We start from the raw sequence: 14,232 nt of genomic DNA, 5'->3' as shown, positions 1-14,232 counted from the left end.
AGGGATCTGGGGGTTCATATTCACAGTTCACTGAAGGTTGCCTCACAGGTGGATAGAGCAGTTAAGAAGGCCTATGGGATGTTAGCTTTCATAAATCGTGGGATTGAGTTCAAGAGCCGCGAAGTGATGATGCAGCTTTACAAAATTCTAGTTAGACCACACTTAGAGTACTGTGTTCAGTTTTGGTCGCCGCATTATAGGAAGGATGTGGAGGCGTTGGAGAGGGTGCAGAGGAGATTTACCAGGATGCTGCCTGGATTAGAGCGTATGGAATATGAGGAGAGGCTTAAGGTGCTAGGGCTTTATTCACTGGAAAGGAGGAGGACGAGGGGAGACATGATAGAGGTATATAAAATATTGAGAGGAATAGATAGAGTAGACAGCCAGCGCCTCCTTCCCAGGGCACCAATGCTCAAGACGAGAGGGCATGGCTTTAAGGTTATAGGTGGGAGGTTCAGGGGAGATGTCAGAGGGAGGTTTTTCACCCAGAGAGTGGTTGGTGCATGGAATGCACTACCTGGGGTGGTGGTGGAGGCAGATACATTGGACAGGTTCAAGAGTTTGTTGGATAGGCACATGGAGGAATGTGAGATAGAGGGATATGCGGGAGGAAAGGTTTAGATAGTGTGAGGGTTGTTTGATGGACGGCACAACATGGTGGGCCGAAGGGCCTGTTTTGTGCTGTATGGTTCTATGGAAAAAGCAAAACCACAAAAATATCTCTGGATTATTACCTAGACAGCATCACATCAATAAGAGCAAAGAAAAGATTAGCTAAATTTAATGTGGATCCCTTACAGACTCAGATAAGAGAAATTATATTGGGGAGTAAGGAAGTCACTGAGAAAAGAATATTTTCTGTCTGTCTTCCCAAGAAAGTAGTGGAAAACCACAGGTCTACAGGCACGATTAAATTATGTTAGTACAAAATTAATATGGGAAAAGCTAATGGGATTGAAAGGCAATAAATCCCCAGTACCTGATGGCCTGTACCCTAGTGATGTGAAGGGATAGATATGCGATAGTGGATGCATTGGTTGTTTGAAGAGCATTTGGGTTAATTACCCTGTTCCTTGTATCAAAAGCTTGGCAATATTCAAACATCAAAGCTTATTCATGAATATTATTCATGTTGTGAAATACCAGTTTCAACTCCAGTGTTTGGAAATGTACCCTGGCAAAAGTGCGTGCAAAAACATCCCAATAAATAATTGGTTAAAGCAGTCTATGGCTTTGGTCCTTGCTCTGTGCAATTGCATGGCATCATTTCAATCCCCATCTAAAGAACTTTGAGATATGCCTTCAAACAGTTTCTTTTGGCACAAGTTACTTTGACATAGGAACTTCTGATATCCTGGGCAGACACACTTTGACAAACAATACAATTTATTTCTCTGCATTGGATTACAAGATATTGCCTTTGCCAGATGGGAAGGGCAGTCTCTGGTATTGTCTGACAGCAGAGATATAAGGTCATGCATTCATAGGTTTTCACGGGTCAGTTTAAGACAAGAATTTTTTTTTCTGTTCTCAAAGTTTAAATATTTAAAAAAAAATTTAACTTGATTCCACAAAGGTTATTAATTACTATGAATAAAAATGAAAAGAAAATTGATTCAAGAAGTTAGTAATTATAAATGATTGTTTTTCTGTCTCACTTATCTATTATATATTAGTTTCATACACAAGAGTTACAGGCTTGCTGAAATTGAGACAGAGGAGATACATGGCACACAAAATAAATAAGAGAATTTAAATCCTTTTATCTTGGTGATCTTTGAGAGCAAATCCATAGCTCCTTGAAAGTGGCAATACAATTGGATAGGGTGGTAAAGAAGGCATTTGGCATATTTGCCTTCATCGGTCAGGATATTGTGTATAAAAGTCTGGAAGTTCTATTGCAGCTTTATAAAACTTCGGTTAGGCCACATTAGGAGTATTGTGTGTAGTTCTGGTTGCCGCATTATAGGAAGGATGTGTAGGCTATCGAGAGGGTGCAGAAGAGATTCATTAGGATGTTGCCCAGATTAGAGAGCATTAGCTATAAAGAAAGGTTGGACAAACTTGGATTGTTTTCCCTGGAGTGTCAGAGGCTAAGAAGAGACCTGATAGAAGTACCTAAAATTATGTGAGGAATTGATAGGGTAGATAGAGTCTTTTTTCCTTGGTGGAAATGTCAAATACTAGAGGGCATAGCTCTAAGGTGAGAAGGGGAAAGGAGATTTATAAGACTTTTTTTTAAAATACAGAGAGTGGTAGGCGCCTAGAAAGCACTGTCAGGGGAAGTGGTGGAAGCAGTTACGATAGCAATGTTTAAGAGGCATTTAGACAGCACACGAACAGGCAGGGAATGGAGGGATATAGACCACGTGCTGGCAAAGAGGATTAGTTTAAATTGGCACCGAAATTGTATGCCAAAGGGCATGTTCCCTTGCTGTCCTGTTAGGTGTTCTATGTTTATCATCATTTAAGAAGAAAGCAGCAGTTGAGGATGAATGGTACGGGAAAAGCTAGACTTTTTAATAAACTTCTGCTTTGCATAAGCATTTTAATCAAAAATTATATTTTTTGCAGAGTACTGGATCAGATTGTAGAATCAATTTCTTCACAGCTAACTGAAATGGAGAAGTGTATTCAGAGATATGCAAAAGGACAGTCTGTTCCAATACCACAGGCATTTCACTTTGAATTGCCAGAACAACCTACTCTTACTACTGTAATATATCCTGCTGGAATCAGTGATGAAGAACTGGAACCACAACGCAAAGTATGGTTAGAAACTAGGTTCTTTCCAATCTATGCAGTCTACCTATTTGTTATGAAGTGTACAGACTAGCAATTTATATTTATAAGTTTTAGATTTAATCTCCAGTTTTAAATTAGTCATTTTTTTTTACCATTTCAAGAGTGTTTGAATTGATCATTGATAGGAAATATATGTTGCATTCTTCACAATAAGTCACATGATATCCTGACTCAGTGTTAGGTGATCTGCTGCTCAATACTAATGTCTTGAATCAGTAAAAATGCAGGTTTCAAAGTTGCTTCTCAAGCTGCTGATATTTTTTGCTTTTGTACTTTATATTAGAAGTGTTTTGAGTTTGCTTCAGTTACATAGGGTATTGAGGAGATTAGATCTAGACTTCCTTGTATATTATTGTCTCCTTATTCATGGAAGCAGTTTAGAGAAGGTTTGCTAGACTGATACCTGGAGTGGGTTGGTTGTTTTATCAGGAAATGCTGAACAGCATAGGTATGTATTTGCTGGAGTTTAGAAGAGTGAGAGGAGACTTGATTAAAACATACGACTCTCTGTTGAGCCTTGACAGATTTGATGTGGTGAACATGTTTCTTTTTGTAAGAAAATCTAGAACTTGGGGTCACTATTTAAAAATACAGGCCATCCCCGGTTTGGGAAAGTCTGACTTGTGGGTACCTCTACATACAAGTGAGCTCCCATAATATTAATAAATTCAAAAGTCCCACAAACAGCAGACCTAGTTTCCTCTCTCTCTCTATGCTTTTAGTAATTGTTCTTTCTTATTAGTCATGTGCTTTTGAGACCATTCATTACAATACTGCAGAGGTATGGTTACGCATCAAGTGATTTTTTTGTGTATTTTATAACTTACAGACAAAATTGACTTAAGGGCACTACCTGGGTTGACCTCTAAGGTGCTGCCCAATTTAAACAAATATGTGGCTTTTTTTTCAGATTGTTATGAATCTTTGGAATTCTGCTTCAAGAGAAGCAGTGTTTTTGAATATTCTTAAGGCAGAAGTAAGCAAGGGGTGAAAGTTTAATGGGAATGCAGAGTTGAGGTTGCAATCACATCAGCCACAAGCAGGTTACTGCTTGTAGACTACTACCACTCCTAATTTGTCTGTTTGATCATATGAAGAAGGACCTCTTCATTTTCTTTGTTTTAAGTACCAATGCCTCTGCAGTTTTTTGTGAGGAAAATTGGAGCAGGCTAGAGAGCCCAAATGGCCTAATCCTGCTCCTTTTTCTTGCATTGATCTACTTACCTTTCTCCTGACAGTCAATCTCTTCCATTCATTTAAATTAACCCTGTGTATTTGTCTTTATGTTATAAAGATGTTGACCTGGCACTGTGGTCTAGGCTGTCCAAGGGGTTATATTTCACACTTGGCTAAAGAGCAAACTGTTAACAGCTCCTGCTTAAATTACTTCTCTATTTTTGTGCAAGGAGCAGAATCCGAACCAAAGTCCAACTTAACTCTTTTGAATCCCTTACAATTCAGCATGCATTAGATAACGTGCAACATCAGTTATTTTAAAATTCACTGCATTGGGCAATGTTTTATGAATTTTATAAAGAGAATGGCAGGAAAGGGTACAACTTATACATAGATATGTATATTGGTGAATCCAAACTACATCATGATATTTGCTAGGGCCGTATTCAGTTTGTTACTCTGTTTTTGGATGGTGACCCAACCCTGCTGTCGGGCTGGCCTCTCAACTTCCTATCCTGCTATTCCTGACGGCCATGAACAGTAGGTAAGAGTGCGGGTTTCAAGTTTTGCAAGCCTTCTAAACCTGCAATCTGTGCGAGTTTTCCATTACGGTTCACTAGCATGATGGTTTGTTCAAGGATGCTTGGGATTTTTCCAGAAAAGTGTTGTCCTAAAATTAACAGCCATATTATGGAGAGAGAGGGTGAGGTGGGAGGGTGTAGGAACTTGTACACGGTTGTAACTTATACAGGTACAATCTATAGAGTGAATTTTGCATTTTAGGTTCTAAATTTTATTATTGTTTTATTAATTAACATTTGCCTAAATTCTAGCACTCATGTATATTGCAGATATTTGGAGGTCACTGAATTTTTTAACCAAGGAACAAGATAGATTTGAAAAGGGTTCTAGATAATTTACATTGATCTGGTTATGCAATTTCACTTCTGGGGCTGAAAGTAATATCCGTTGTCCTCCTGAGTCCTAATATATATCATGTTTGGAGCAAAAAACTGCAGATCCCAGAAATTCAAAACAAAAACAGGAAATGTTGGAACCACTCAGCCCTATTGGGAGAGAAATGGAGTTGACATTTCAGATCATCAGAACAAAAAATGAGAAAATAAATGTGTTTTAAGTTTCAGGAAGGAGTAGTGGTGGAGAGAACAAAGGGAATGTCTATGATAGGATGCAGACCAAAGTTGTCAAAGTGGAGAGTTCCGAGGGCTAAAACTTCACCAGAATGAAGGTGGGAATGTAAGAGGCAGAAGACAGAGAGGTCAAAGTGGGAATCGGATGGAAATTGAAGTGAAAGACAACTGGAAGGTTAGGGCCTCCCTTGAATGAAGACGTTCTGTAGAGTGGTCACCCAATCTGCATTTGGTTTCTCTCATGTAGATCAGAACACATTTTGAACACCAAATATACTAAATATTATTATTAAAAAAAATTAATATATTACCTTCTACACATTGGGGAAATCAAACTGAGCCTCCAGTTCCTTGTCTCTTTAATTCACCATTCCATTCCCACTTTGACCTCTCTCTTCAACCTGCTGCATTGCTCCATTGATGCCCAGTGTAAGCATGAGGAATAGCACCTTATCTTTCATCTGTGTCAACCCTAGGGACTCGATATTAAGTTCAACTCTTTCAGGTAACCATGGGTATTTTTTGTCTGTGTCACTTTGTTTCAGTTTGTTTTCTTTTGTCTCCAATTGCTGGTTTTCAAAGTAATTGTTACCTTCACAATTTCAGTCTGTGTAGGATTACAGATTTTCCCTTTGTTCTCTCCAACACTCACCTCCTGCAACTTAAAACATGCTTATTTTCTCCCTTCTGCAATTCTGATGAAGAATCCTTAACCTGGAATGTCAGCTCTGTTTCTCTCCCGTGGATGCTGTGTGACCTGCTGAGTACTTAGAATATTTTCCGATTTATGTTCAGTAAAGCTGATTGTTGTCTAGGTTTGGAGAAAGGAGCACAGTTGATTTGAGTGCACAAATGTTCTACGTTAACTAAGTCGGTCTTCAGTTGACTAACAAACTTATGTAAGAATTAGTGTTTGATTATTTTTGTCTATGACATTAGTGTAATTGTCACATAGTATTCTTTAAAAGGTAGTCCAAGTGTATTAACAGAAGATTAAAATGCTTGTAAACTTCTGTTTTTTTCAGGAGATACATGAAGAACTTGGTCTAAATGATAAGCCCTACTTTCGCCGTACAATGGCTTATAATTTTCCAAATGATGAGTTAATGAATAAGTATCTGAGAAATATACACCAGTACATTTTTCTTCCTGATGCTGAAGAATACCAGGTGCATATCTAAATATATATCTACATGCTGTGTAAAAGAAAATGGCCAATATAAACATCCTTGCAACTACAAATAGTTGCATAAATAGATTGAAAATCATAACTTCACTGCACTTTAAACTTTTAAGCTAACAAGTATAATCTTTATTTTTGAACAGATTCATCTGGTGCATGGATCATACAACTATCATCACTATTTACAGGATGGTGTAAATGACACTGGATGGGGTTGCGCATATCGTGCTTTGCAAACTATCACCTCCTGGTACAAATTTCAGGGGTATATCACAATTGATGTACCTTCCCATGAGGAGATCCAAAAGGTATGAGAATTCCTTTGAAGGGCATTATTTTTCATCTTTATCTGTGCCTTGGGATTTATTAATCAGGAATCCATGTACAACAAAACACTCACATTTTCATTTAATGCTTGTTTAAGTGTTAGTTGTGGCTTTGTGTGTGGCACTCTCATCTTTTGAAGCTAAAATTTATGGTGCAAGTCCTACTACAGAGACTTGGAACACATTCAAATTAATGCTCCAGTGCAGGGATGTATTTTTTCAGAGTATACTAAACCAAGCCCCTATCTGCTCTCTGAGCTGTAAAAGATCCCATACACTGTTTCAAAGAAGAGTAAGGGAGGTATTCCATGCCCCATTTTTACTTTTAAGTCAACATCACAAAAGCAGATTATTATTGCACAATTATTTATGGAAGCTTGCCATATGCAAATTGGCTGTTGTACTTCCTACACAACCACCATGGCAAGATTTTAAAAGAAAGGAATAGACCGATATGGACATTGTGCAGGCAGTTGGGATTAGTTTAATTTGGCATCATGTTTGGCGCAGACATGGTGGGCCAAAGGGCCTGTTCCTGTGCTGTATTATTCTATGTTTATGTGCTGGAGTATGTATAAAAGTTTTTTTTTCAAAAGAAACTGTTCAGTGGTGGTAATAAAAAACATGATGATATTTGAGCAAAGAACTTCTTTCCTGTATGACTGGATAATTGAAACCCCAATGTATCAAACTATATCAATAAAATGGATTGTTTTGCTGAAATTATTCTTAAATTTTGACACAAGTTTTCAGCAAATAAAGACAATGCCTAACTTTGTCAGAGATGACAGACTTAGTGTATGGTTAGTGTTGTCATGATACTGTCTCAATCATATTTAAGCACTGTGCAGTATCTTAAAGTAAAACTCTGAATGTGAAACAGTTTTGTTGGAAGGAGCATGAGACAGAAAGTAGAGTTGCTCACAGATCAAATTCATATTATCTACATGAGCAAATCTGAACTTGACTCTTCCCTAACACTGAGCACACAATCAGAAGATTTCAGCTTGAAATTCTGGTTTAAGCAGAGTTAGATGATAGCAGCCAGGAATTATAAAATTAATTCTCTTGGAAGGCAGAGAAGGAGTAATTAAATATGTTTTTCTCTTTTACTGTTCAGTGATTTCACATGCAATATATGTATCTTCAAAAGTATTCATATTGCTTTATTATTGTCACTTGTACCAAGGTACAGTGAAAAACTTGTCTTGCATACCATTCATACAGATCAATTCATTACACAGTGCATTCAGGTAGTACAGGGTAAAAATAACAGAATACATAAAGTGTCTCAGCTACAGGGAAGTACAGTGCAGGTAGACAATAAGGTGCAAGGTCATAACAAGGTAGATTGTGAGGTCAAGTGTCCATCTCATTGTATAAGAGAATCATTCAATAGCCTTATCACAGTGGGATAGAAGGTTTCCTTGAGCCAGGTGGTATGTGCCCTCAGGCTCCTGTATCTTATGCCTGATGGGAGAGGGGAGAAGAGAGAATGACCAGGGTGGATGGGGTCTTTGATTATGCTGGCTGCTTCACCAAGGCAGAGAGAGGTATAGACAGAGTCCATGGAGGGGAGGCTGGTTTCGATGATACACTAGGCTGTGTCCACAACTCTGCAGTTTCTTGCGGTCCCAGGCAGAGCAGTTGTCATACCAAGCTGTGATGCATCCAGATAGGATGCTTTCCATGGTGCGTTGCTAAAAGTTGGTGAGTGTCAAAGGGGACATGCCAAATTTTTTTAGCCCCCTGAGGAAGTAGAGGCACTGGTGAGCTTTCTTGGCCACGGCGTCTACGTGGTTGGACCAGGACAGGCTATTGATGATGTTCGCTCCAAGGAACTTGAAGCTTTCAACCTCAGCATCCTTGATGTAGACAGGTGCGTGTACACAACCCCCTTTCCTGAAGTCAATGACCAGCTCTTTTTTTTAACATTTGAGGGAAAGGTTGTTGTCATGACACCATGTCACTAAGCTTACTATCTCCTTCCTGCACTCCGACTCATCGTTACTTGAGATATGACCTACTACAGTGGTATCATCTGCAAACTTGTAGATGGAATTAGAGCAGAATCTGGCCACACAGTCATGACTATATAGGGAGTAGAGGGCTGAGGACGCAGCCTTTTGGGGGCACCAGTGTTGAGAATAATTGTGCTGGAGGTGTTGCTGCCTATCCTCACTGATTGCGGTCTGTTGGTCAGAAAGTCAAGGATCCAGTTGCAGAGGGAGGTGTTGAGTGCCAGGTCTTGGAGTTTGGTGATGAGTTTGCTTGGAATTATGGTATTGAAGGCGGAGCTGTAGTCAATAAACTGTAGTCTAACGTAGGTGTCTGTACTGTCCAGATGCTCCAGAGATGAGTGTAGGGCCAGGGAGATGGCATCCACTGTACACCTGTTTTGGCAGTAGGCGAATTGCAGTGGGTCAAGGTTTTCCAGGAGGCTGGAGTTAATGTGTGCCATGACCAGCCTTTCGAAGCATTTCATGATGATGGATGTCAGAGCCACCAGTTAGTAGTCATTAAGGCATGTTACCTTGTTTCTCTTAGGTAGCAGGATGATAGTGGTCTTCTTAAAACATGTGGGAACCTCAGATTGAAGCAGGGAGAGGTTAAATGTGTCTGCAAATACCCCCACCAGCTGATCAGCACAGTATCTGAGGACACGGCCAGGGACACCATCGGGGCCAGATGCTTTCCTCAGTTCACTCTCCGGAAGACTGATCTGTGGGGTGAAAGTCTGATTTTATTCATATGTGATGCTCTCTGTGGTCGAATGACTTGTAGTTAAATACTGTTTGAACTTTTACAAAGAATCACCATATGAGTGAGATAGCGGCTAGAACTCCATAGAAGTAAACGTACATAAGTCAAATGGAGGAGTAACCACCAGAGCACTCCTGGAGACCAGGACCCATATTTATGCTGTGGAATCTGTTGTATTGCCACATATAATTGTGAATAATGGTGCATAATTAAGCAACCACCTGGTGGGGAAGTCTCTATGAATATCATCAACTCAAAAGTGCAGAGGTTCCTGGTCAGATGATTTGCAATCATCTTCAGCCTGAAGTGCTGATTGGATCAATCTTCAGCCGCCTCCTGCGAGCATCACCATTGCCTGTCTTCAGCTTGTATCATTTTACTTCAAATGATTTTCTAGAAACCACTCAATGCAGTGGATGCAGCATAGAATATAGATTCCTAACAATATCTGGATCGTAATATTTAAGATCTATGCTCCAGAGCAAGCTATGTCTCTTGCCAAGCAGCTCCACTACTGCTGCAATAACAGCATTTACCCACACATTGAAGAAATTGCCCAGAAGTGTTCTGTTCACAAAAAAAAGAGAGTATCCTGTACTCTCAGTTATCACCCAAACAAAGTGGTAAAATGAGTTGACATTCATCAGTTTCAAATGGATTTGCCCAACAACTTGCTCATTAATAGTTGGTTTGTGGCTTTCTGGGCCATTCATTTCCATCCTCATTCTATTCTTGTTAGAAGGGGAAAGCAGGGAGCAACTACAGTTACTTAGCACAAAGAAGGTGATTATGTTGCTGGAGACCAGTCTTCACGCTCCCAGGATTTTGCTGCAGAACTTCATCAGGGCAGTGTATCGGGATGAGTCATCTTAAGCTGCTTCATCAATAGTGCTTCTTTGATCATAAGATCAAAAAAGAGTTGTCCTGATTATTGCACAGTGTTCGACTCCTCTTGGAACTCTTCAGATATTGGAGCTTTTCACGTTTTTATATGTCAAGATCTCTGAACGGTGTTTACATATGGCCTGTCGGAGGTGCACCACCCAAGTTTAGAGTTGTCATTTCTGTAGTTATTGGCAAAACCCTTTGTCAGCTTTCAGAGCAGCTATGCAATGTATCACATTTAAAATTAAATTTCTAGTCTCAAATTTTGGAGTGGTATAATGTGACTAATGGAAATTAACTGTAGTGATAAGGAAGCATGAGGAAGAGGAGAATGTTATCATGAATTTGTTTGGGTAATGGGACATTGGGGGGCAATGATGATTCAACTGGATAGGCTCCTTGGTGAGCTGTTTTGCAAATGAAGCCCTGTATTGAGACCTCTGTAACATGTAAGTCAATTTTACAGCAATTATTTGTCAGAGGGTTTTGAAAATGATTTGTGATGCACTGGAAGTGTGGTGAGTAATGAATATTTAGCCATTATGTTGATGAAAGCCTTGAAAATGCACGCAGTGTATCCTTTTTATGTTTCATAATGAAAATTAATCTGAGGGGAATAGTGAAATGGCCATTGTGGAAATTGTGCAAGCATATAATGCTCCTTCCTCTAGCATTGTTGCTTGGAAAAGTTGTCAAAACACTTAACAGATTTTGGTAACAAACACTGGAAAAAAAAAACCCTGAACTGAACCAAAATAAAAACAGAAACCTTTGCTCTACTTACCAACAATCTCATCAATGCTTAATTCTTCATTTCACCCTCGCATATTTAGTACTGTTGTAGATCTCACACATAGAGTTCACAGATGGTGCACTCCAGCAACTGATTCAATCATAACAGCTGGAGGCAGTGCTGAATTTGCCCTCTGGTTTTACATTTTATTGCATTGAACCTTGCTGTGGTTGTGATAAAATAATGTGACCTGAAGAACCTTGGCACATGTAACTGCCTTCTCAGTTCCCATCTTCCCTTCCTCATCCTTCCTTTTTTTATAGGAGCATGTGCTGCTTGGATAGCCTCTCTTGGAAATCTTCCTGCCAGGTGAACCCTCTCTCAATGGTATTCACAAAGCTCTGTGCAAGAATATTAATTATAGCACTGTTGGGATGCAACCCATCCATTTGGGACAGATGCCACCTTTCCAAAGAATCTAAAGTTCTCTCTCCTGCACCATCACTGCAGTCATGTATTCATTTGCATCAGCCATTGACTTCTGCCCTCATTGGTGCCTGGCATTGATTGTAATCTGGAAGCTTATACCACCAGCTCCATATGATCTGCCTGCAGGATCTTTCTTCCTGTGTCACAGGTGCCGAAATGGACAATGACCATCCCACCTCAGAATGATCTGCAGCCTTGACCCTGGCTCCTAGGAGGCATCATGCAATCTTGGATTCACGTTTGTGGCCACAGACACACTCTTTGCCACCCTAACTAATGGATCCTCTACACATGTAGCTTCCTGTCCTTCCTAGCTCTATTCCATGCAGCTGATTCAACCATGGTACCATGGGTTTGATGCTGGCTGTAGTTCCATGACAAGCCTTTGCCTCCAATATTCAGAGATGAAGACTAATCTAGAGAGTAATGATGTACTTTGGGAACACTTGCCTGGTCTTCCTGGTCTCGTTCCTCCTTCACCTACAGACACTTGACTGTAAGATGACTTCCTCCTAGAAATTGCTAACTACATAACACTCAGTCTTGCTGATGCATTGTAATGGTGCCAGCTGCTGTTTCTGGTGCAAGATCTGATGACAATTGCTGTAGATGTGGTTGTCCAGGACGAGAGTATCCTGGCTTTCCCACGTGGCACAGGATGTGAATTCCATGTGACTAATGATTCCTGATGTGCCTCTATTTATGAGAAGAAGAATTAAAATCCAACTACTTTCTTGGGTTAATATGTACTTGTCCCCAGGCTGTTATACTAATTTGCTGCGCAAATAATTGTCTTCTAAGAAGCACCTCTGTTCCCCTTTTCACTGAATTTCCATGCTTGCCAAATCTCTTTACAATGATAGAATCAGATTAAATGTACAGTGATGTCAGAAATGGATTGGTGTTTTGAGACTAATAAGGCATTCCATTATTAAAAGGATATGTAACAGTTTCTTTGTTAAGGTTGAAACCACAAGCAATGCTGCATGCTTTCTGCCTTTTTTTAAAATGTTTCTTTCAAGAACTATATTGATATGAATGGTTTATATTTGCATTTTCAGAGATTGGTACAGGCCGGAGAAAAACCTCCCGATTTTGTGGGATCATCGGATTGGATTGGATCTTTTGAGCTGCAGGCAGTTTTAAATACTATGGATATTACATCGAAGATCTTGAGCATCCAGTAAGAAAGATAACAAAGTAAAATCTTTTCCAAATGTACAGAATTACACACGTTGCCTTCTTTGCTCAACTACTCTGCTTTAATGTTCTTTAATGGGCTTAGTTTATCAATACCACTTAATATCTAATAACCACATTGTTCCAGAACAAGAGAGAGAAAATACTGCATCATCTCTGTTAGGTCCTGCTATCATTTAAACACTTGAGTTGGACTGACTAAATCTTGTAACCCTGAGGAAACGTATCCAAAGTTTATGAAACCTGTCATCATAATATATTCTTTACTGCTGTGACATTTTGGTTTTCCTGAACTGTACCATTTCAGATGTCAATATACTCTTCCTGAATTCAGAGGCACCCTGACCAAGTGTCAGTGAAGCTGAAACAAACATAGAATAATACAGCACAGTTTATTCACTAGATTTTAGTGTTGTGCAGAAACACCAAATCCCTTTGATGTTCTGCAAGGAAATAATATGATTTGTTTTCTCTTGAATCCAGAATGATAACCTCACGATGACCTCCCAGTGGCAAAGTTTTATCCACTCAATTTGTGTATAGTCTTTTGCAACTTTTTGCCCCATTGAGTTGTTAGCCTCTGAACTGGTTTATCCTGCCTCCCAACTGATTTTGTATCCTTCTATTTTGTAGTTAGTCCACTTATACTGTTAGCTCAATGCAAGAGTCACCAAAGGTCTAGCTTTTTCTTGCAATCTTCCCAAGCAGCACTCTGCATAAATTCTAACTTGGCAATGGTTATTCTGTCCACACACTGCTATTACTGACGTCAATTTTTATTGTATCTATTCCCCTTATCCCTAGAAATCCTCATCCATCCTATCTCTGGGATATACTGCAAAAGTTGCCTCCATTTCACTTCTCAAAAATTAAGTCTTCTTGGTCAATATTACAAATCTAATTATTTTACTCTTTGGGTTCCATCTTGCATTAAAGTTACTGAATATAAATGTAAATAAATGTGAACTCAACACTCGTTTGTTTTTTCCTCCTCAAGGAGATAGTATTGGTCACACTGGTTGCAATGACTCCTTTATATTTCAATCAATTTACAAAATATGTGAATGTGGCTAGACTACTCACCATGGAGGCCTTAAAATTAACTAATATTTATACTCTATTTTTTTTGAAGGGTATCAAGCCATAACATCGACCATTCCTTTACCTCCACAGATGCTGCTTGACCCACTGAGTTTTTCCAGCAATTTGTTTTTTGCTGCAGTCTCTTCTGTCACTAGTTTCTGTACTCATCAGATGTCATGCATGATATTTTTTGATGACATCATTGGATGGAGAATGGGAGTGTCATTTTTAATTTTATTTATTCCTCTTTCCAATTATTAATCTTAACTGAGTCTATTTACAGCAAGGTCTAGGGATCCAATTACAATTGTTCTTTCTTTCCCTGTGTGCTTGCACTTTATTACAATGACACTGAGCCATTGGAATTGTGTGTCTTTTATCAATCTTTGACAGGTTTTGTATCCCCTCTACTTGTATGTTTTTTAAAAAAATCTTTAT

The 14,232-nt window shown here is 39.2% G+C and overlaps 1 protein-coding gene across 1 annotated transcript in view; it reads left to right on the top strand.

The window, feature by feature from the left end:
- The window catches only part of ufsp2 (ufm1-specific peptidase 2), a 34,791-nt gene that overhangs the window by 16,016 nt on the left and 4,543 nt on the right, over positions 1–14,232 (top strand). Inside the window, exons 6-9 of the mRNA XM_052020397.1 lie at positions 2,575–2,767; positions 6,158–6,301; positions 6,459–6,623; positions 12,573–12,694. Coding sequence (XP_051876357.1) covers positions 2,575–2,767; positions 6,158–6,301; positions 6,459–6,623; positions 12,573–12,694 — 624 coding nt within the window. The remainder of the gene's footprint in view (positions 1–2,574; positions 2,768–6,157; positions 6,302–6,458; positions 6,624–12,572; positions 12,695–14,232) is intronic.

This window comes from Pristis pectinata, chromosome 7 (genome assembly GCF_009764475.1).
Source record: "Pristis pectinata isolate sPriPec2 chromosome 7, sPriPec2.1.pri, whole genome shotgun sequence".
Lineage (NCBI taxonomy): Eukaryota > Metazoa > Chordata > Chondrichthyes > Rhinopristiformes > Pristidae > Pristis > Pristis pectinata.
Note: the sequence above shows the minus strand (reverse complement) of the source record. Positions and strands in the feature narration are given on the sequence as shown.